Here is a 22,852-nt window from a genome sequence, read left to right as displayed (position 1 = left end):
AATACCAAACAAACAAGCGTATATATGTGGGGGGGGCATGGCAGGGGGGATGTGGAGAACATTTTTATTTCAGGGCAACAGCCAACCTTCTAAGAGAACTGGAATGACATAGTGGGTGACTCCTCTTTAAAATAACCCTGGGATCTAAGTCTAATTTCTAAACCACGTAAGTATTCTGCTTAATGACATCCTTTATTTGCTTTGTTATCCAGTCTCTAAAATAATTAAGATATAAACCCCCATTCAACCTTCAGCTTTTATTGAAGATTAATTTCCTATACAAACAATACTATCTTCTGACTCTCTCCCTCTACATTACAGCTCAGGTCTATATACTTCTATCACTGGAAATGCACTTGTCTCCTTGGAAGTAATAGGAGAAACAAGCACAATTTAATTAAGAAATACTCCTTTTGTTCCTCCTGGAGTTGAGATGCAGCAACTAATGTTCACCCATTGCTTAGCAGCAGAGAGGAGTTTGGAAAAGATGTTACAAATGCAAACAAAAGCGCAGTATGTTGGCTACAGACTTGATGAAGGATCTGGCAGAAGTCCCCTGCCTGTAGTCGTAAGTAACTTACTCAGCCAAAACTCAAAACCAGCCTCCTTTTCAAGGTTTGCAGGAATCCATACTCAAGTCTAAACCTTTAAACACGTTCTTAGGTATGTCAAAAAAAAGTACAGTGCACTTGTGAGATTGCCTCTCCCTCTTGCAAACACTAGACCACCACAGGATGTTTCTGCAGCCAGCTCCTAGAGTTGGCTTTCCAAAAGCAGAATAAATCCCTTCGGGCCAGCTATAAATTGCTGCTCTTTGATATTAAATTACCAGGTTTACTTCCATGCTAGAAATGTGGATGAAGCAAGTCTTATGCATTACACATTCTGTGACCACTACTGTGAATATATTCTGTATGATTAATTAGCCTGTTAACTCTGGGATATATTTGATTAGAGGCTCATTTACTAAGGCATGTGCCTAACTCTAAACACTCAATTCAGTTTCATTGAGCTCTACGTCTCTATCAGGACTAAGCCAAACAGAAATGGTAAAAGGTAAATGCAAGTAAATACAGAGAACAAGTTACCTTGTAAGAAGAAACTGGGAATTCTGGATAGTCTGCTGACTGTTTTCTGTGTTAGATGTGTTGTTTGCTGTTGTAGATTGTGTCATAGTGGCGTTGACATTGATCGTGTTGGTGCGTCTAGTTGCATTGCGTGCAGTCTCCAGTTGTTGTCTTGCTGCCTGTGCATGTTGCCGTTCCAACTGCAGTTGCATCTGCAGCTGCTGTAACTGAGAAGCAGAAGGGCCAGAGGAGTTGAGCTGTCCTCCTGCAGAACGCCTCACGCCTGATAGCTGAGATAAAAGCTCTGCCAGAGAAAATAAAGTTTCTATGATGAGAGATCTTAAGTGAGCATTACACAACAGAATGAATACACCCTGAATTCCAGAGCATCAATTCCTTTTTTAAAAATCAATAAAATCAAAGAAATCATGCCACGCTGAAAAGCCCATGAAGCTCTTAGAAAATGTCATAGCACTGGACATCTCAAAGGGCAAGGAGGATTTGTTCGAAATAAGAAGTCAAAGTTTAATGCCTTCAAAATAGCAGGAGGGCTAATCTACAGGGAATGCCTGGCAAATCATGTCCTCTGCAGCAATTCTCTGAAGCTTCAAGTCAAAATAGCAACTGGCTAAGAAGCTATTTCACCTTGGTTTTGGTTGGTGATTTTATTTTCCTCAAAACCCTCAAAACACAGGCTTCACCTTGCCAATATCCCAGAGGTAAGCTGTGCTGCAAGAGAGACATATTGTACCATTGCTTCAAAAATTTAATAACAAGTATTTAGTTAAGGTAACATATTAAAGTATTGCCACACATCAAAATTGAAGTGGTCAGGCATCTTTGCTTTATGAATTTTTATTTCTTCCAGAAATATAGAGAAGGGCTGGCCATTAAAGATACCTCTGGTCCTTAAGTCTTCCAATGCAGAGGGATGGAATGATTATAGCAAGTTTCATCCACAAAGAGTTTTTCTGAAACAAGTATTAGCAGCAAATTGCTGCTCAGCGCATTACTGCAGAATCCTTCTACACCCTCTGTAGGACGTACTTCTTATGTCACCTGCTTGCTGCTATGGCTGACACAAGGGCAGAGGAAGTGAGGGATGATATTGCTCCTGTCCCTCATCTTTATATTACAGAACTATTACACAGGTCATGACAATTCTCCTTCCATTGCATTAACAAAATATAATCCTTCTAAATAAGGTGTTGCTTAACTTACATTCCTCTCTTGATGGGATACTTCTTCCCAGCTAATTTAATGATTTAAGTTGGGTCACAGCTGGCCAGCAGAGCACCACAGCCAGAAGGTGGCAAGCAAGTGGACCATGATTAAGGAAGGCAGTGGAGCCACAGGTTCCCTTTCAGGGGCAATGCCTCATTAAGCTGGCTGGCTACCTCCCTCTAAAGAAGTCACAACAAGACAGTAGGAAGCTCCAATTTAAGCATTATGCCTTCTTGGCACCTGAAGCAAAGGTGGATTATGGCAGAAGTTCTGAGGTTTCCCCGACACTTACACTGGCATGGTCAAAGACCACCACAAAAACGTTTAGATTTCCCCTTAGGGAAAGTTGTATTTGTTTTCAGAATTGTCTTCATTCACTATTTTTTCTTTCCTGTAAAAAAAGTTATTTTCACAACAAAGCTAAACATACGCCGAACAAGTTATTCCTGTGAATCCTAAAGACACATCATCATTATTCTCTGGTGTTGAGAAATGAGACACTCCTCCCCTCACAGTTTTTCTAAACTTGATCAAAATACTGCTGCAAATACTCACAACAGTACATTTATATAAGAATTTACAAGTACAACTAAAAAAACCCCAATCTGTGATATTAGCAAGTCAGGCACTCAAATAGCAGCCTGAATGCAAACTGAACATATTTTATATGTCCATTAATACTCAAATTCAGCTAAATTCATGTTCATTGAAACAGATAATCTCTTCCATAAACACCTTCATCCATATGGCAAATTAAAATGAGATGTACTAAACAAGGTGATGGAAGTTACACACAATCACTTGTAAAAATACACAGCACCAGCACTTAGATCAGGTTTGGGAATAAGCCTTACACTGTCTAGAATTAGAAGCACAAGCTACAGGCAGAGCTTTCAGCTTCAGCATCTCCATGCACAAGCCCTGTGACAACCCACCCAAGCACAATGCTCACCTGCAAGCAGCCATGAATCACACCTGCACTGTGGAGTGTATCTATACATGCAGCTTCACAACACATGAAAGCAGGGCAACTATTATCATCTTGAATTTTATTTCCTCTGTGTAAGGAGGACACCGGGGTAAAATTTGTGGTTACCAGTCTTACCAGCTATAGGATCCATGGCTTCTCTATTGCTTGGAGAATACGAACTCTGAGAAGATGAAAGCCCACCAGGGGAACTGGTAGTAAAGTGCATGTTTGATCTACGTGCACGGGGGCCTCCCAAGCCCCGGCCTGGGTGGAACATCCTACGTACATGCCGAACACCACTGGATTCATCGTAGCCAAGAAGTTAAGAAAACAGAACTCTTTGACATTGAGTATTAAATGACAAGGACATTTGACAGGTGAAATATTCAGATGCACACTGTTCTTCACTGTTCTCCACTTCTGAAGCAAACCTAAGGTACACTGTAGCTATGGTGCAAGTCAGACTTACTGATCTGAACTCAAGATACCCAGTGCTGTGTACACCGAACTCCCTCTATTTCTCCAGCTTTTTATGATGACTAAGAAACATCAGGATTCATTTCTTCATTTTTTTAGGTCAATGTTTTCATCAGTATTTTGAAAACTGACAAAAGCATGTTCAGCCAAGACAGGTGTTTTATTCTCCTTCCCCAATTCTTATGTTAAGTATTGAAAGTAATAAAGTTTATTGCCTTTCCTATCAAAAGTACATAGTAATTACTGTATGCCTTTTGACTTTTGTACTTCATGCTTTTATCTGAGAAATTTCATCACTTCAATCCTTAAGAAATTGTAGGTTTCTAGAGTATTCAGCACCTTCACCACACCCATTTGTTTCACCTTTCTTCTTCTAGCCAAAGAAATACCACTAATTCCAGTTATGACAATGATGCTTTTCATTTTCCCATTTTTCCCCACTTCTATCAGAGGTTTATATTTCAAGTCATACCTTTTATACATTTTCTCATATAAATTGAGACAGACAACAAATTGTTTAAAGATTATTTTTGTCAGAAAGTTGTTAACATTCATTCCTCCAAGACAGTCCAGACAAGGCTTCCTTTTATTTTAAGAATCACTAGTATAATTCACTAGTGCAAAATGAAATAACATAGGCTTGAATATTTCATTTTACTAGACTTTTAGCTTAGATCCTCCTATCTCCCATGTTCTTTATTTTTGTAATAGTATGCTTACCAATTGTATGGTAGTATAGTAACAGTAGTAGTTAGTAGTACAGTAACAGTGGTAGTAGTACAGTAGTGTGTAACTGCAGTGCCCATTGTACTTTTCATAAAACACAGTTATGGTGCAGAACCTCAGGATGTCATGGAGGTCAAGGACTTAAGACCAAAAGAAGTTACTAGACTTCTCATGGCAAGAAAGAACTTCTGGCAATTACAAAAAGATTTTAAGGAATGTTTGCCTCTTTCAAACCTATTAGCTCCAGTGTAACACACTTAACATCTAAGGCATAAGAAGGAAGTCTCTGCTGGCACAGAACACACTTCACCTAGCAGAGTGCCTTGCACCTCGGAGTGTGCTAAAATTTGATGCTGCTGGAGATGAGATACTGTATCAGATGGATTACTGCCCACCACCATGCAGTTTGGCAAGCTTTTCATAACTATACCTGCTAGAAAAGGCCAGTATCTGGGGATTTTGCAAGCACACATGGGACTGTGGGGTAACTTTCGAACTGCAGCTTTTGAAGTGTTTTGAGACAAACATGATTCTTTAAATACTAGCTAAGTGTGCACCCAGGTCTTACCAGCTATGCTAAAGTACGAAAAACATTTGTAAACCTTAATTTGTGACAAACAGATAAACTGAATAGCCGTGCGAGAACTATTTGCATGATGGATACTTAAAAGCTGTATTTAACAAATTTTCTTACTTTAGCAGGAAAGTGTTTGAAATTGGGCTTTAAAGAGTTGTCCCCTGACTGCACGAATAAAGGACATACCTTGCAATGGCTGCAGAAGGTTTATAAACAAGAAACACATAGAGCCTTCTGGGAACACTTAAGAAAAAAAACACAGAAAACAAACTCAAAAATAAACCACACGTCTAATCAATACTTAGAAGATAAGGCCACTTGAGCAGAGGCACTCTAGCAGACAACAAAAGCTTACCTCAAACTGTAACAGAAATCTTCACTCTACAAAAAGTGCAGGTGAATAGCCTTCTATCTCCTTTCTGTGCATGAAGGTTGCTACAGAGTATGGAGAGCTGTCCTGTACAGTTTTAACTTTATATGAAGATGTTTAGAACAGCAATATAACATTATTGGAGAGCAGCTTTCTAACAGCTTCCCTGACTTTGACAGTTATTCTTTCCTACATTGCCAGACCCTGGATGAAAAGGGGCATCTCCTCTTCCTTTTTTCATACTTCAGACCTGCCTGTTGCTAGACATGATACAGAGCCCAACATGAAATCGTGAGACGATCACGTGAAAAGTGACGACACTTCAGGATACACTTCTTACTAGGTTTTGGAGACTTGGCAACACTGATTGCTGAAGCAAGTGTACAAGCAGAAAATTCTACATGCATTGTCTTTTAATGCTAAATCATGGACAATTTGTTCCCAAAAACATATCCAAGAAAGATCCATTTTGGGATGACGGACATTGAAGCCTTATCTGTATTTGAAAACATTGATTTTTCTAGCTCAAACATTCCCAAATTAAGTTTTCTGGTGGCATCCCTGATACTGCAGGGGGAAAAAAGCTGCAGAAGCATAATCTCTGATCAAACATCGATGTTAATTTCAGTAGGAAATTAATTTCACTCTAACTGGGAAAATTTAATTGCTCCGTAGGCTAGGAAGTTTAAGTCAATGTTAGAGGCCCACAGTTTGACCTTAAATACGTTGCTATATAGTCATTAGGCACATAAATTTCATTAGAAAAAGCATTATTAGGCAGGTGCTATGAAAGACTCACCATTGGTTGAAATAGCAGAACTAAACTGATCAAGAAAAATCGCTCAGTTACTTACTACACCAGTTGCTTGATGAAGCAACATCTTAGAGCTATCCAAAGGCCAGGAAAGATCCAATGGTCTGGAAGATGCTCTCCCTTCAATCAATCTCATCCCACCCCCACCTGAAAGAGAGCATGGCATGACTCTACCTTGGGGGCTAACTGACCACAGAGGACCTCCCTGGATGCCTGGGACCACGCTCTCTCTCATGGCCAGAGCCACTGCGTTCAGCACTCTGCTCCTCCCAACTGCTGAGAGCCTGGCTTCTGTCCACAGGGAAAGGTTAAATAGAGATGCTTTTACCTAACTTTGTAGTGTTCTTTGCATTATTAGTTACTCCTTCACAGAGCCAATGAACACCCAAACTCCTTTACACTGATCCAATTATTGTGTAGTAATTAATGTGTGCATTTAGTCTGTCTTGACCCTAACCATGGTAACGCTAACAAGCTTAAATGCAGTCAAACACAATCATAACCGAAATGGAACCATCTCCTTAAATGTTATCTTCCTTCTGCTAGCATAATGAACTCCAGTTGCTAGGGCTTAGGGTTTGGGTTTTTTTTAGTCTAATTGCTAGGGCTTAGATTTTTTTTCCCTTTTTTAAAAAGTCTTTAAACAAAAGAGCCACTAGCAAAGTAATAATTAATCTTCTTGTCTGTTTAAACAAGACACAAAGGAGTACTTCAGATACTACTTACTGTAGGTACTTACTGTAGGTAGACTACATAGCCTACATGTCTTTAAATAGAAAGCCCAAACCAAAACACATTTCATCAGTTAATCAGGGGGGGTGTTTAAAAGAAAAATGCTACTAGAACAAGGATAAAAAACCCCAATAGTTCTAGCTCTTCAGCCTTAAAGCATAGATAAATCAGCGTAACTTGCTGCTAAGGTAATTGAAAAACAAACATCCTATTTCCCAGGAAATCTGAAAGTTTTCCAAGTTGTATTACACGATGTCAGTAACATTGCAAAATTGTGTTGTTAAAACGTGGTGTTAGAAGTAGTTAAGAAAGTTTAAAATCATTAGACAAAACCAGTCAAGCTTGAATCATCTTCAGATCATCATCTTCATGTCACAAATTTTTACAGCACACTACTAAATCTAGATACATAAAGCAGCATCAAGACTAATGATCAGACAGGATAAACCACAGCGCAAGTAGAAAAACCTCTTGATGTCAAAGGTCTTTCAATGTTTTTGCTGCTAGAACAAAAAGCACTGTCAAGTATACCTCCAGTCTCTTCACAATCTGGTATTTATACTTTCTTAAACTAGCAAGTGAACATTTTTATTTTTGACATACAGATCTTTAGGAACTTAAGTTCTAGGAAAACCAGAGGTATGACCCTTTGACTATAAAAAAACCCCAACAAAAACAAGTCATCACGGCTATTAGATGAAACAGTCTAGCCTCTTTGCCTCAACTTGGAAAGGATATTAAATCTCTAGGAGCTCTGTGTTCCAGTGTAAGATGAGCTGCAAAGTCATCTGTGACATGATTCGGATCCCCTCCAGGTAATGCTGCACATATTGGACAAATCTGAAATGACAAAGTGAGAAAAAAACCCAACTTCGTATGCTTTACACAAAACAGAACTCATGTCATTGAGTCAATCATTAAGACATTGATTCTTATGCTTTAAAATCACATTGTAGGTATTCACAAACACCTGAATAGCAACATATTCACAAAACCCATATACATCCAAATGCAAACATTAATTTAGACATCTTTTACTTTGTGATTTTCAGAATGTTATGAAAACCAGAGCTAGAACTTTCAAATCTATTCGCAATGTCTTGAAAATTAGTCTTTGTATGACAATTCTTCCAGACAGTAGAGTCTAATTACACAGGATTACTATTTGCCTGCTTGACATTCATCCCAGCAGAGGAATCAGAATGAAACCACACGTAAGTGCTTGTTGGAGTATCATACTGAGACCACCCATCCAGACAGTACATTAACTACAGGTTTGTCAGAGAAGGGCTGATCACCATATCCCTGCACAACAGTATTTCGGGAGAAGGCACTGATGTCTTCAGTTTTGGTTTGTGTTTTTTTTTTTTTTTTTTTTAAAAACCAAAACACATTAACTAAGTAGACAAACAGTGCCATTACAATTGTCATAATCATGACTTGTTGTTTTGAGTGACTTCACAAACAGCTTGAAAAGCATCTTCTATTTTTCTTTACAGTAGTTTTGCAGACTTATTTTAGATGGCAGAAAAAAAAAAATGTTCCACAAAATTCTTCCCACAAATGTTAAGTGCTCAAATTAACAGCACTTTGACAGTTAAGTGCAACTGCTGTCTATGAATTTATTTCTCTGTTCCTCACAGTCAAATAGTCTTGCCTTTATGCAGCAACTCTGGTTGCAACATAAAGCTCTGGTTTCCAGTGCTCTTCATGCATATACTTAAGTTGTTGACAGTAGATCTCAAAAGACCGTGGACATTAACAACACCCAGATAATAGCACACACATCTGTCTTACTCTTATGGAGGTGAGGACAAAGTATTGAAATAAGTTTACTCTAAAATCCTGGCTGCTTCTGACAGCAGCTGCTACATCTTCAATGCTACTTCAATTTCAGTAGTCAGCTCAAGCATTTTAGAAGCTTTCTGCTATAACCCCTTCCCCTTTATTTCCAGTGTTCAACGTTTCTCACAGAATGCCTCTTCCCACATTTTTCACGACTACAGAAGCCATACAAACAGACACACTACAAAGCAAAGACATCTTATTACAGCATAATATAATAAATACTCAGCTATGCCAATATATCACACAGCTACCCTGCAGGGACATAAGAATGGATGTATATTGGACAGACAGTTCTAAAGTCCATAAACTTATAAATAAGCTGCTTAATCTTCAAGAATGTGTTTCATACCAACAGGACACAACACCTTCAGAGCAATTTTTTTTCATTCAAGCTACTCTGAGGAAGCAGAACCCCAACATGAGAAGAAAAACACACTTCTGAAAGCAACAAAGCAAAGCAAAAGAAAGTTCTTTTGCTAACATGACAATGATGTTAGGAACTGCACATATTTGGCTGAAAAGAGACACGGTCCTCAGAAATAACATCAGGTAAGAAAAAGTTATAAGGAACAATGAGAAGGAGGGAATTTAAGTATCTAACCCTAATTCTAAACATGAACTAAACCTCAAGAACACTCTGAGAAAGTTACTGAAGCATTGTTACACACAAACAAAAATTTAGTTAAGCATAAGCTCTCGCAAAATCACAACAAAGACTGCAGCATCACTGATTGAGTGTGACACAGCTAAAAATTATTGTTAATAGAACAGGTATGAACAAGTGTTGCAGATGAAAGGAAAACATTGTCTGCAGTTTCTCCTGAAGTTATGATGATTTGTATTTAAAAATGATCGTGTTACCCTGAGCGATGTCTGAAAGATGAATGTAAACTCTTAAGGCAATTACGCTCACAGAATACCTGCCAGTTTCCAGAATTGTGCTTATATTTACATACAAGGTAAACACTTCCAGTGACAGTATTTGTGTGACCTCAACAAGAGACACTGTAATCTTCCAGAAGGAAACGGGAACCATTCAGACTGTCTCAGATTGTCTATTTCATTACTGCAAGAAAAGCCTTCCTCAATTTTATCAATGTATCAACAACCTAGTCCTTACAGTTCATGTACAAGGAGCTACTTACTGCCCTGCTAAACATGAGAAAGTTGCTGCAGTGCAATGCAATAGTAGAAAATGTGTCTGTTCTGAAATGAGATTCAAAGATGACATTTGATGAAGTTTCCTAAAATTTTTGTATTTTCAACGCTAGCAGACTTCTAGTTGAATGCTGCATTTTATTTTGAACAGTTGACTGACCTAAACCCAACACCAACAACAACAATCATCATACTGACAGCCAGATTCCTCTGCAATTGCCTTGTAATACTTATCATTATCCTTGGATATTTACTGGTGAAGAAATACTGGTAATTACTTAAGTTTTAGTACTCACTAAAACCATAAGATTTATTCTTTTTAGTGTGTAACCTTAGAGACTTAATCAATCGCAAAACTTACGACTACTCCCATAGGCACCAGTATCATTTTCAATTCAAATACCCAAAATTAAAACAATCACCTTCATGGAAATATCATCAAACTCTCCTCCTGGAGTTCCTCTCCAGGACCTCAACACACTGGGGTGCCTCTCCAGAGTGCTGGTATTCTAATTCACACAGCATGGGGAGTAACTGTGATGAGTTAGAGATCTACCTGCAGGGCTACGATCTTCTTGGGATCAGAGAGACATGGTGGGATGGTTCCCATGACTGCAGTGTTGCCATCGCTGGATGGAGGCTCTTTAGAAGAGGAAGGTGGGGGCTGACTTTATGTGAGAGAGCAGCTGGAGTGCATGAAGCTCTGCCTGGGGATAGAAGAACTGATGGAGAGCTCAGAAGTTGGGATTAAAGAGAGGACAGGCAAAGGTGACAATATAGTTGTTATCTACTACAGGCCACCTGACCAGCAAGAACAAATGGATCACACCCTCTACAGGCATAATAGCAGCTGCCTCACAGTTGCAAGCCCTGGTCCTCATGGAGAACTGCAACCACCCCAGTAACTCCTGGAGAGACAACACAGCATGACAGCAACCTAGAAGGTTCCTGAAGTACACTGATGATAATTTGTCCTCCAAGTGACAGAGGAGCCAATGAAGAGAGGTGCTCTGCAGGACTTCATACTCACCAACAAGGAGGGGCTCATTTGGGATGTGAAGGTCAAAGGCAGCCTTGGCTATAGTGACCTTGCGATGGTAGAGTTCAGGATCCTGGGACAGGAAGATGAAAAACAAGTTCACAACCCTAGACTTTTGAAGAGCAGACTTTGGCCTCTTCAAATACCTGCCTGGAGGAGTCCCATGGCATAAGGCCCTGGAGGGTAGAGGGGCCCCAAGAAAGCATGTCAACATTCAAGGATGATCCCCTCCAAGCTCAAGAGCACTCCATTCCCAATGAATATAAAGTCGGGCAAAAATGCCAGGAGGCCTATGTGGATGAACAAGATGCTCCTGGCCAAACTCAAACACAAAAAGGAAGCACACAAAGATCACCCTCCCAGGGTAACCTTGAAGGAATACAGAAACATCGTTCAAGCATCTGAGGACAAAGTAAGGAAAGCTAAAACCCAAATGGAATTGAATCCAGTGAGCAATGTCAAAGGCAACAAGAAGGGCTTCTGTACATGGGCAACAAAGAGACAACTAGGGAAAATGTGGGCCCATTGCTCAAAAGATGGGGGACCTGCTTACAGAGGACATAGAAGAGGCTGAAGTACTGAATGATTCCTTTGCCTCAGTCTTTACTAGCAAGACCAGCCTGCAGCAATTCTAAGCCCCAGAGACCACAGGTAAAGTCTGGAGCAAGGAAGACATTCTCCTGGTGGAACACTACTACTTTAGATAATACTTAAGTGAACTGGACATACTTAAGTCCATGGGTAATGGGATGCACCCCCAAGTGCTGAAGGAGCTGACAGATGCCATTGCGAGGCTGCTCTCAATCTTTGATCAATCATGGTGACTGGTAAAGGTGCCTGAGGACTGGAGTAAAGCAAATATCACTCCTAGCTTAACGGGTAAGAAGGAGGACCTGGGAACTACAGGCTGGGCAGCTCACCTCAATCCCTAAGAAGATGTTGGAGCAACTAGTCATGGACACCATTTCTAGCACATTAAAGACAAAAAAAAAAATCATCAAGAGTCATCAGCATGGCTTCACAGAGGGGAGGTAAACTTCTATGATGAAGTAACTGGGCTGGTAGATGACTGGAGAGCAGTGGGTCTTTTCTACCTGGACTTCAGTAAGGCCTTTGCCACCATCTCCCATAAGATCCTCATAGACAAGAAGCTGTTGATGGACAGGCTGGATAAGCAGACAGCAAGGTGGAGTGAAAACTGGCTTAATGGCTGGGCTCAGAGTATGGTGATCAGTAGGAATTTTGCTGATGACACAGAACTGGAAGGAATGGCTGATATGCCAGAGGGCTGTGCTGCCATTCAGAGGGACCTCAACAAGCTGGAGAAATGGGCCAACAAGAACCTCATGAAGTTCAACAGAGGAAAGTACAAAGTCCTGCACCTGGGGAGGAACAACTCCAGAGCACCAGCACACTGGAGGCCACCCATTTGGAAAGCAGCTTTGCAGAAAAGGACCTGGGAGTCTTCATGGACCATGAGTCAGCAGTGTGACCCTGCAGCAAAGAAAGCTAATGGTGTTCTGGGCTGGGTTAGGAAGAGTGTCACCAGCAGGTGAAGGGTGGTGATTCTCTGTCTCTATCCAGCGCTGGCAAGGCCACAATTGGTGTACTGGGCTCCACATACAAGAGACATGCACAACCTGGAGAGAGTCCAGCAAAGGGCTACAAAGATTATGGGACTGGAGCATCTCTCCTATGAGGAACGGCTGAGAAAGTTGTGACTGTTCAGGCTGGAGAAGAGCAGGTTGCAGAGGGGATCTTATGAATCTATGTAAATACCTGAAGGGAGGGTGAAGGGAGGACAGAGCCAGGCTCTTTTCAGGGTGCCCAGTGCCAAGAGCAGAGGCAGTGGGCACAAATTCAAACAAAGGAGGTTCCTCATCTACATAAGGAAATATTTTTTCACTGTGAGGGTGACTGAGCACTGGCAGAGGTTGCCCAGAGCAGCTGTGGAGTCTCTATCCTCTGAAATATTAAAAAGCTGCCTGGAACATGGGTCCTGGGCAACCAGCTGTAGGTGGCCCTGCTTGAGCAGGCAGTTGGACTAGACAACCTCCAGAGCTCCCTTCCAACCTCAGTCAGTCTGTGATTCCTGCCCACAAGTACCTAACATTGCTGTATGTACCAGTGCCAAATACCTAAGAAAAATCAGTCAAAAGTAAACTTATCTGTACCACCCTGAACCTAAGAGTGGCAAAAAGTAACAGACCAAAAACTCTTTGACTTATTCTTTGAAAAATGGGGGATGGAGGAAGGAGGGCTCTAAAATAAGTGATTCCATCCTCATAAACATCCCTTAGAAATATAAAAATAAATACTTGAAACAAAACACATCTTTTGAAGGACAGAGATACTACAAGCTTAGTATCTAAACAGAAATAATTACTTGAAAGCCTAAGACCACAAACATTTTGAAGTCATAATATTTTCCTCTGTAGTAATATTGTAGCCTTTCGCTATCTACAGTAAGGGTGCATTACCCAAGTAGTTTTGTGTGTATACGCACATTTATCACAAAAGCTAGATTCAAAACTCAGCACAAACATATACAACCATATTCAAGGATTAAAATGTTGTCCTTTATCATTGTTTGGAATAAAGATACAACAATGTTGCCAACTGACTCACAAAATTTTTTCTTCCTTTACACATACAGCTCTTTTAGGAATCAGTGGAGCAGCAGGTGTCTAGAATCACAAATCTAGGCTTTATGTACTGAGTGCTAGAAGTCACAGCTGCAAACCAGGATGTGTGAAATTTAAAAACCTGGAATCTTAACATTCTGTGTCAGGAACATATCACTGACATCAAGTGGTGCAAATCAGAATTGCAATACTAAGCCACCCAAGAAAGTCATCCAAGCATGGAACTTTCAATGGTTTGACACTATGTTTGAATGTTGTGAAGTTAAAGAAAAACTCAAGGAGATGATAAAAAAATGCAGTATGTCATTAAGTTAAATTATGATCCTACAGCACAAATGATTGAAGTAAGCTGTTTCACTTCGTATGTTTTTAAGATCAAAACACATTTGAGTGTCAAAAAGTGGACAAACCACCTCCCCGATCACTCCTTCACACAAGATCCTTCATAGGCTTGGAGACAAAACATTCATTTTCTTCCACAAAATTTCTTCTAAGTTAAGAAAACTAGAAGATTAGAATAGAGAACCTATTTACAAGTATTTTCTTCACTATATATTAGTGATGAGTAATCCCCTTCAAGCATTCACATTTTCTCCTAATTTGTGGTACGACAGTTCACCAGACAAGAGCACCCTGGATGTTGTTCTGCTAACCTAGTTTCTCCCAAAGACAATCAGGATAGCAGGAGTTATCACCTCAGATTAAAGTATTTCTGTTGGAACTTGTTTAAGAAGTGTGTTTTTAACTATGTCAAGTGTCCTAATGCTTAGAGATGAGGGAAAACCCCTTACTTTAACAGTAATCATTTCAAAAGCATGACAACTTCCACTGCATAAATATACCAGGTCCATTACAAAACCTATTTGAAAAAGAAAAACATACCAAAGTGTCTTTCTCTCTTACAGTTACAGAAGACTGGCACAGCTATAAGCTGCCAGGACAATTACATACTAGTTGCAAACAGGGAGACACAGCTACACAGAATAAGCATGAAAACATTCTAAATTTTGTCTTACAGAATAATAAACTCCTAAACATGGCAACCTTCACATCAAGACAACCAAACAGCAACCATCAAAGAAGAAAGCAAGCTCATCAATCATATCAAGATTACAATACCCATGAAACACAGAAGAATTTTGATGCCACCATCAAGTGTGGGTATGTGTCCTTACAAAGCACTTAAATGAACTAATGTTTTAAGGAAGAAACCAAACAGAAGAATACCAGTTTTCCAGACAAGAGACTCTTTTTAATATAGTTCCACCACAATCAAAAGCCAATTCTGAAGCTTCTTACCACTTCTGTTGATGTTTCTGCATGCTCAGAAGTAACGTGTTCTTGAAGAGATGTTTCCGTATAACCCATTTTACCACAATAAGGACAAGTAAAAGACTGTGGCTGTTCTACAGAGAAAGCTTCTCCACCATAGTACAAATCTGGAACAGAAAGTGTTTCAATAGAGGTTACTTCAAAGCAGTAGCATCATTTATTTTATTCACGTAAACCTCTGTTTATAAATGCACTTCAATGTAATCACTGTCAAATTAATCTGGTATTTAATTTACATGACTATTTTCATCTTGTATAAAAAGCCATAAGCTGATATCCAAGAAGCGTTCAATTACTGATGACAAAAACCAGACAGACTACATTTCATTTTCATTAGCAAACATAACGGTCTTCTAATATTCAGTATGAGCAACAACTCCTGTGATGATATTGATACTACCAAACCTTCACTCTTCTGCCACCCTTCTCCCATGTACAGGGTCACCTATGGTATTTTTCAATCGTAAAATCAGTTTTCAAAAGCCAAACTCTCAACAGTACCTCAAAAAATTTAGATTAAAATGTAGAAGTCCTCAGTGATACCATATGTCAATATTTATGACATAGCTGAACCACTGCTTTGCAATAAATAGCTTCATAAATGTCTCAAATATGTCACATAAAAGATTGATACTAAAAAAGGCAGCTGATTGTCTGTTACACACTGGTTGCAACTTGTGCGTTGAATTTAAGTGCTTTTGCACTACTGATGAAAAGCAGGCACTTCTAAGTTGCTAATGTAGAAGTTCCCCAAACCTAACATAAAAGTTTATCACGCCATGCAAGAACAGAACACTTTTCTCCCTCATCCTCTGCAGGTATTATGTATTCTACAGGGAACATTAATATATTTCACATTCACATCAAGATAAAAAGTGTGATTTTCTCCAGCAAGTAATTTAAAAATCTTTACTGACATTTTTTCTAGCACTTGCTGATAACTAACGGAAAAATATTTTTATAAATTATAAATATTATGCTATAAATTAAAAATTGGATAAGTCTAAACAGGTACTAGAACTCATGTTCTGCACCACAACGCAGTATCTATCAAATGTATTAAGAATATGTCCTCTGATGGCTTAAATCACAGCTTCCTAAGGCTTATGACATCATCTGCTATTGACGTCTCTTTAGGATATGACTAGGAAGAACAGAACAACATTTGTTTCTGCAGCCTTACAGAAGATAATGCTTAAACTAAAAATGTACATGTCTATAATCCACTATATTAAGAGATAGTATTTTACATATAACTAGGTTTTGAAGGCTAGCACTCCAAGACCAAGACAAGTAATTAACTTCTTATAACATGCTAATATGCAAAGTTAAAGATACAGAATCAGACTAAGTACACTGCAGAATGAAGTTTATGTTCAGTAAGTCCCTGTTCCCCTTATTTGAAAACAGCTTCCAAAGAATTTAAATGCTGGAGCATGAGAGAAAGATCAACAGGCATGGTCAGAAATGCCCAAGTATACAGACAGCCTTGCCATAGAAGAAACACTTTACTAAAGTCCAGGTAGGCCACATCCACAGCCTTTCCCTCATCCACTAGGCAGGTCACCTGGTCACAGAAGGAGATCAGGTTGGTCAAAGCAGGACCTGCCTTTCATGAACCCATGCTGGCTGGGACTGATCCCTTGGTTGTCCTGCACATGCCCCGTGAGCACTCTCAAGATGAACTGCTCCATGATCTTCCCCAGTACCGAGGTCAGGCTGACAGGCCTGTAGTTTCTGGGATCCTCCTTCCAGCCCTTCTCGTAGATGGGCATCAAACTGGCAGGCCTCCAGTCATCTGGGACCTCCCCTGGCAACCAGGACTGCTGATAAATGGTGGAGAGTGGCTTGGGAAGCTCCTTCGCCAGTTCCCTCAGTAGTCTTGGGTGGATCCCATCAGGCCCCATAGACTTGTGGGCATCCAGGTGGCATAGCAGGTCCTTAAGTGCTTCTTCGTGGATTTTGGGGAGCTTACTCTGCTCACCTGTCACCTCACTCCCTGTCTTCCAGCTCAGGGAGCTAAATAACCTGAGGATACTTAGTCTGGCTATTAAAGACTGTGGCAAAGGCAGCATTAAGTACCTCAGCCTTTTTCTCATCCTTGGTGACAATGTTCTCCCCGCTCCCCCCATCCAATAAGGTATGGAGATTCTCCTTGGCTATCTTAGTTGTTAATATATTTGTGAAAATATTTTTTTGTTGTCCCTTATGACCACAGACAGATTGAGTTCTAGCTGGGCTTTTGCCTTTCTAATTTTGTCTCTGCATGACCTAATGAGATTCTCGTACTCTTCTTGAGATGCCAAGAGAACCACTTTTAACTGCTTCATTAAATTAACTATGACACTAAGTTTGAGTACCATTTTGAATCTAGGTTCATTTATTCACATACATGAGGAAAACATTATGTGCAACTATCCAAAGTAAAAAGTTCCCAGCCAATTAAGTCTTAGTTCTCCAAAGCAGCACTTGAGGTTCTATTACATGTTTTATACAATAAGGCACAGAAGTAGCTTTTCATTAGAGAATGGAATTGCATATCAGAGATGAATATACACAGACTGAAAGTCAGGATGAATGTAAGTTGGAAGACATGCCCAAAAGATTAGCACCCCCACCCCCAATCTGAAAGTCATTTATATAGTAGTGACACAAACAGATGCCTGGAATCATTATTAGAAGGAAATCCCTAAGGTCCTTGCACATGTATCAGGACCCAGTTCTGAATGCAACTGCGTCACCCAACACACAAATGATGGGCATCTCCCTGACAGGTTGTCAGGCATTCAGGTGTATTCTAACAACAAGACATACGGTATGTCTTAATTCAAAACATCTGTCTTTACCTGATCCCCTGTAAATCCATGGGAAGAACCAGTAAAGCTATGAAAAGGAAGGACTACCTTCTCATGTTTGTAGGAGAGGTTGCTGGCCAACACTTAAATACACCATACTCAACTCAAAACAACAATACAACCAGATTGGAAGAAAGCTTCTTACAAACACTTCAATCTGCTTGTTTGGTTTATAAGCTAAGTATCAATCAGCTTCACAGCATGTGCTGAATGCTCAGAAACAGTAACAGCAGCAAATTTCCCCATGTCAAAGCTTTTAAAACTATCTCCATGTCTCACCTATTACTCACAGGAAGCCTGTGTTTATTCCAGAAGAGTAGATTGGTACTACAATTACTCTGGCAGGTGACCATAAAAACTGGGTCTGAGGCAGTGCACCATTAGCATTCAGAACTCTGACAGTCCCTAAGTACAGAAGTTAAGCAACATCCCTGCAGGATGAACCAATTACATTTACTTACATGTACAACTATCTTTTGACTTGAATACTTTCTCTAAAATTACAGCGCACACATTTTCCAGGTGGTGACCAGTCTTGTTCCCAAGTCTTCCATTCTCCTCTTGCATACATGATATGCAATACTTAAATGAAAATCAACATACTCCAAGTTTGAGGTGTTATGGAGACTGTTGCAGATACAACACACAGAAGAGGTACATAATTCACAGAACTTCAAGATTTTAGAGCTCCTAACCAGTGCCACTTAAGTACTAATTCACTAAGCACTCCTCTGAAAGCTTCTCCAAGAATTACATTCAGCCTCCCATTCTGATATAGCAAAAAAAAAAAAATTACTGATATGCTGCAGCATACTCAAATACAAAGAATCTACATATGTCATGGTTTCAAATGAGGAAAAGTATGAACAATGTTTACATGGGACAAAGTTCTAAGGAATCACTAAAGTCTCTGAACAGATCAGCCATACAGACTATGGAACAGATACTCTTTCAGAAAAATGTATCTGTAAGGCAAAGGATTCAAAATGATGGCTCTCTAGAATAGATAAATGCAAAATGCTTCCATGAAGATGGATGAAAGAACCCTCATTGCAATTACATGAAGAAAAATTGTAATTAGAGCAGCTCATTACACAAGTTGCTATAGCATATAGCAAAAAGGAAAGCTTTAAAAGCATTCTTATTTCTACAGTGTCATTGAACAGAGGAAGTGTAAACTTCAGTTTATATTTTTTCAGTGTCTTAAAGATATAAACAGAGTTGGAACTTAAAGATTCTGGGAACAAAATAAGTAAGATAGCCTAACTTTTGAACAGAATGATTAAGAAGAATTTCAAATTTAACTGCATTTAAACAAAAACAATGCATGCAAACATTATATTGTTCTCTGAAACGCAGTAATTCAACATACCTGTGGGAATTGCAAAAATGCCCGTCACAACACATCAAAAGCTAATGATAGTTTCTTTAGTTGATCCTCAGATTTCCCTCAAGCTTTGGCATGATCCTCATGATGATCATTAAATACCTATTTACTGATTGGAAAACTGAAATTCTCCATCACTGCAAACCTACACACACATGCAAGTACAAGTCATTTTCCTTTGAGGACTTTTTCTAGCTGAGCACACTATTTCTGGGAATTTTCCAAGTCCTGGCATCTTATATATTGACCTGGGTAAAACAAGAAGATGACAACTCAAGAGGCAAGCTAATGTAAAAAGAGGCAAATCATCTTACTTTGATATGTAAATCCTCTAAAAGGTAACTTCTGCATCTACTATCTAAAAAGAAAAAATCCCTCAAAATTATCAGGTGGTCTAAAAACCTCCACCTATAAACCTCACTACTTCATGAATGTAGGTATTTTCAAGTAAGGCAGAAGACCAACTCCAACTTCCCAGCTGAGCAAAGGGCCACAGCCAATCTGAAGAGAGTGGTAAATAGATTAGCATGCAGGTAAAAGTATCTTTTGCTTAGATAATGTTGTTAGCTCAGTCCAGACATCAAGAATTTCAGCAGTACAGACTGTTCTATCAGAGGCGACAAGTACTGTCAAATCCTGTGTTTCTGGTCCTTGCTTTTAGAAAATATGAAAAAAGCCATTTATTAATTAAAAAAATGAAAATCTGAGTTCTTTCCAGCCTCCTGATTATACCCCTGCACATTCTCCTACTCATACCTCCTTCCACATCTTTTTCATAATACAAACACACATGCCAAATAAATATCCCTTCATCTGGGAAAAAAATTAATAAATATACCTGTCAGAAGTGAAATCAGTCACTGGCAAATCAAAATATTTCTCCTTTGGAGGTTTATGCCTCCCTTCTTTTTTCCTCCTCAACTTTAATCTCTCTCCACCTCTTGCAATCAAAATCTGTCCCTTTTCTAATATACCATACAGGTCATCAGTTAAGTTTTTTTTAAAACTATTAAGATAAATAATTAAAAAAATAGATGATGTTGGTAATTAAATGATATCACAAACCTTTGTATCTAATTTTAGCATTGAAGTTACTGAATGGGTATTTCTCCACCTGTTTCATTTTTACAAGTACAGCAATTATGAACACAGCCATGTTATTGACTATCAAAGGCTCACTTGTTAAGGAAGACCCTAACAATTAGAAGTAGTATGGAAAAAAATGAAAAGGCGATGGGTTGATGGCTGCAGAAGCAAGACAACCTACAATTGTATTACTGTTTTCCTTTACAGTTGTATTACTGTTATGATGCAACTGGCCCATGACCAAAGAATTATCCCTTCCAGACACAAAGAAAACCTTTCAAATAATGTATTTTGGCTCTTTCCAAATACCTTCCTACACAAGAACAACAGTCCATAGCTCTTCAACCTCCTGTGGACGTCTAAAGCCCTCTTTTCAAAGTTGCTAGGAAGACAAGGTTGCTTAGTAAAAAAGAAAAACAGACTATATCACATCCTTCTAGGAGAAGATTCATTACCTACACTGCTTATCAATTACCCACACTGCTTATCAATCACAGAAAGAATACAAAGGACTAAAAGGATCGGAATACTGTCTAAAGAGGACTCAACAATAGTTCATCAAGTTAGATTTCAAGCTTAACAGTGTTTAGACATTACAGTCTAATAGACATTACAGTTGAGTCACCATTCCTGGAGGTATTTAAAAGACATGTAGATGTGGCGCTTGGGGACATGGTTTGGTGGTGGACTTGGCAGTGGTAGGTTAACAGTTGGACTCAATGATCTTAAGGGTCTTTTCCAACCGCAACAACTCTATCATTCTATAGCTTGGGGGAGGTTGGGTGTGGCAGTGGACCCAAATGAATTTAATGTGAAACCCCAATCAAAAAATATGAGCAGTTTTTCTTTATTATCCACCTATAGCTACAGACTGCTTGTATTTAGCATTTAAATCTAAGTAACACATTCTTAAACTTGGCAGGAAGTCAGTAAATGAGACAGAAGGACAGCTGGATTCCTTAGATAAAAAAAAAATCAATCTTTCAAAGAGATGATTCAGAACTACATTTTGTAACAGCTTGTCCTTGCTTTCTGTTAAGACATATTTCTTTACAAGAGTACACAGCAGTCAGGAATTTTAGTTTCATTTTTCTTCATATGAGTAATGTAATTTCAATTTGACATATACCAACATTCTAATCTATGTATTACACAAGTTGTAGTGTATTTGCTTGAATTTTTTTTTTCAATGTTTGAAGAAACCAAATGGTGGCAACACACTACATTTTACAAAGTATATATATTCCTCTACCACTGATCAAGCAGCCATACTATTCAACAAACAGTATTACCCTTAAAACTGCTGTTAGGTCTGTTTTGCAGCAGATTTTCTGAACAAAAACCATTATAAAACCTGCTAGATACTCAGCTATGAACTTAAAGAAATAATGCTTACCTACCCTTTGTTTATGAACAGTTGCATAAAGGAATGGGCCACCAGGAACCTTACTAAATTCAGCACAGCCCTGCACCAGGCAGGCAGAGCTGGGCAGCGATGTTGGCAGGGCCAGGAAGCAGCCCTGAGGAGATGGTGCTGGGTGGAGGGCAGCAAGCTGAGCCGGGGGCAGCGATGTGCCTAGAACAGTATGAGTATGGGTGACCTCCTTGGCTCAGCACCTGTCAGCCTCACCCAAGCACTGCAGCTCATTTGGGACCTTCTAGTACAGGGGAGACAGAGACACCAAACTGAACTGAGTTCAGCAGAAGGCCATTAATACGGCAGGGCTGGAGCACTCTCCCTACGAAGAGGGGCTGCAGTGCCAGCACTGGTTCAGCCTGGAGCAGACAGCTTTGGGTCAACTAACAGATGCACCCATACCTACAGAGATAGTATCAAGGAGACATAGCCAGGCTGCAGAGTAAAGGAGGACAAGAGGATTTAAGGAAAAATGTTTTCCCCCATGTAGACAGGCAGCAGAACAGGATACCCAAACAGCCCCTGTGCCATCTCCGTTCCTGGAGGTTTTCAAGACCCAGGTGGATTAAGCCCTGACTAACCTGGTCTAACCTCACAGCTTGGAGCAGAAGGTTGGATCAGAGACCTCCAGAGATCCCTTCCAACCAGCGTTATCTTGTGACTGATCCTGTGAAACAAAGTACACAGTGATACAGCTGTAATACTCATCTAGACTCCAATATTCTGTTAATCATCAATGTTGTCCGGCTTTACAGACTGAAGGGATCTACTCTCAACGGGTGGGACCTCACTTCACTTTGAACTCTCCCTTTTCACTGCAAAGGCAGTGTAAAAGCCATGTTTGCTAGAGTAAAATGCCAGCTTGTCTGAATGTGGAAACAGCTGCTCATTCCTTTCAGTCAGAGCATCACTATTTCAATCTTTCAGCAAGTTTCCTGTACAGCTATGTCTAGCAGGAAGAAACAGCACATCCTCCATTTTTCTTCATGCAGTTTCATCAGCTGCCAATCTCAGTATTCAACCTCACAGCCAGATAGCGCTGGGCTAACTGCTTCAGCATAAGACACACATGCAGCTGGGGCTGACCATGATCACATGGCAGGTATTCAGTTATTCATCCAGCAGCAG

General features: G+C 39.7%; 1 protein-coding gene across 1 annotated transcript in view; it reads right to left on the bottom strand.

The window, feature by feature from the left end:
• Positions 1-1,084: 1,084 nt before the first annotated feature.
• KCMF1 (potassium channel modulatory factor 1) overlaps positions 1,085-22,852 on the bottom strand; it is a gene marked incomplete at its 5' end in the record, with an annotated part of 27,041 nt that continues 5,273 nt past the window's right edge. The window contains 4 exons of the mRNA XM_010290302.1: positions 1,085-1,371; positions 3,397-3,571; positions 7,696-7,797; positions 14,947-15,086. Of these exons, the coding sequence (XP_010288604.1) occupies positions 1,085-1,371; positions 3,397-3,571; positions 7,696-7,797; positions 14,947-15,086 (704 nt within the window). The remainder of the gene's footprint in view (positions 1,372-3,396; positions 3,572-7,695; positions 7,798-14,946; positions 15,087-22,852) is intronic.

This window comes from Phaethon lepturus, unplaced genomic scaffold, assembly GCF_000687285.1.
Source record: "Phaethon lepturus isolate BGI_N335 unplaced genomic scaffold, ASM68728v1 scaffold3787, whole genome shotgun sequence".
Lineage (NCBI taxonomy): Eukaryota > Metazoa > Chordata > Aves > Phaethontiformes > Phaethontidae > Phaethon > Phaethon lepturus.
Note: the sequence above shows the minus strand (reverse complement) of the source record. Positions and strands in the feature narration are given on the sequence as shown.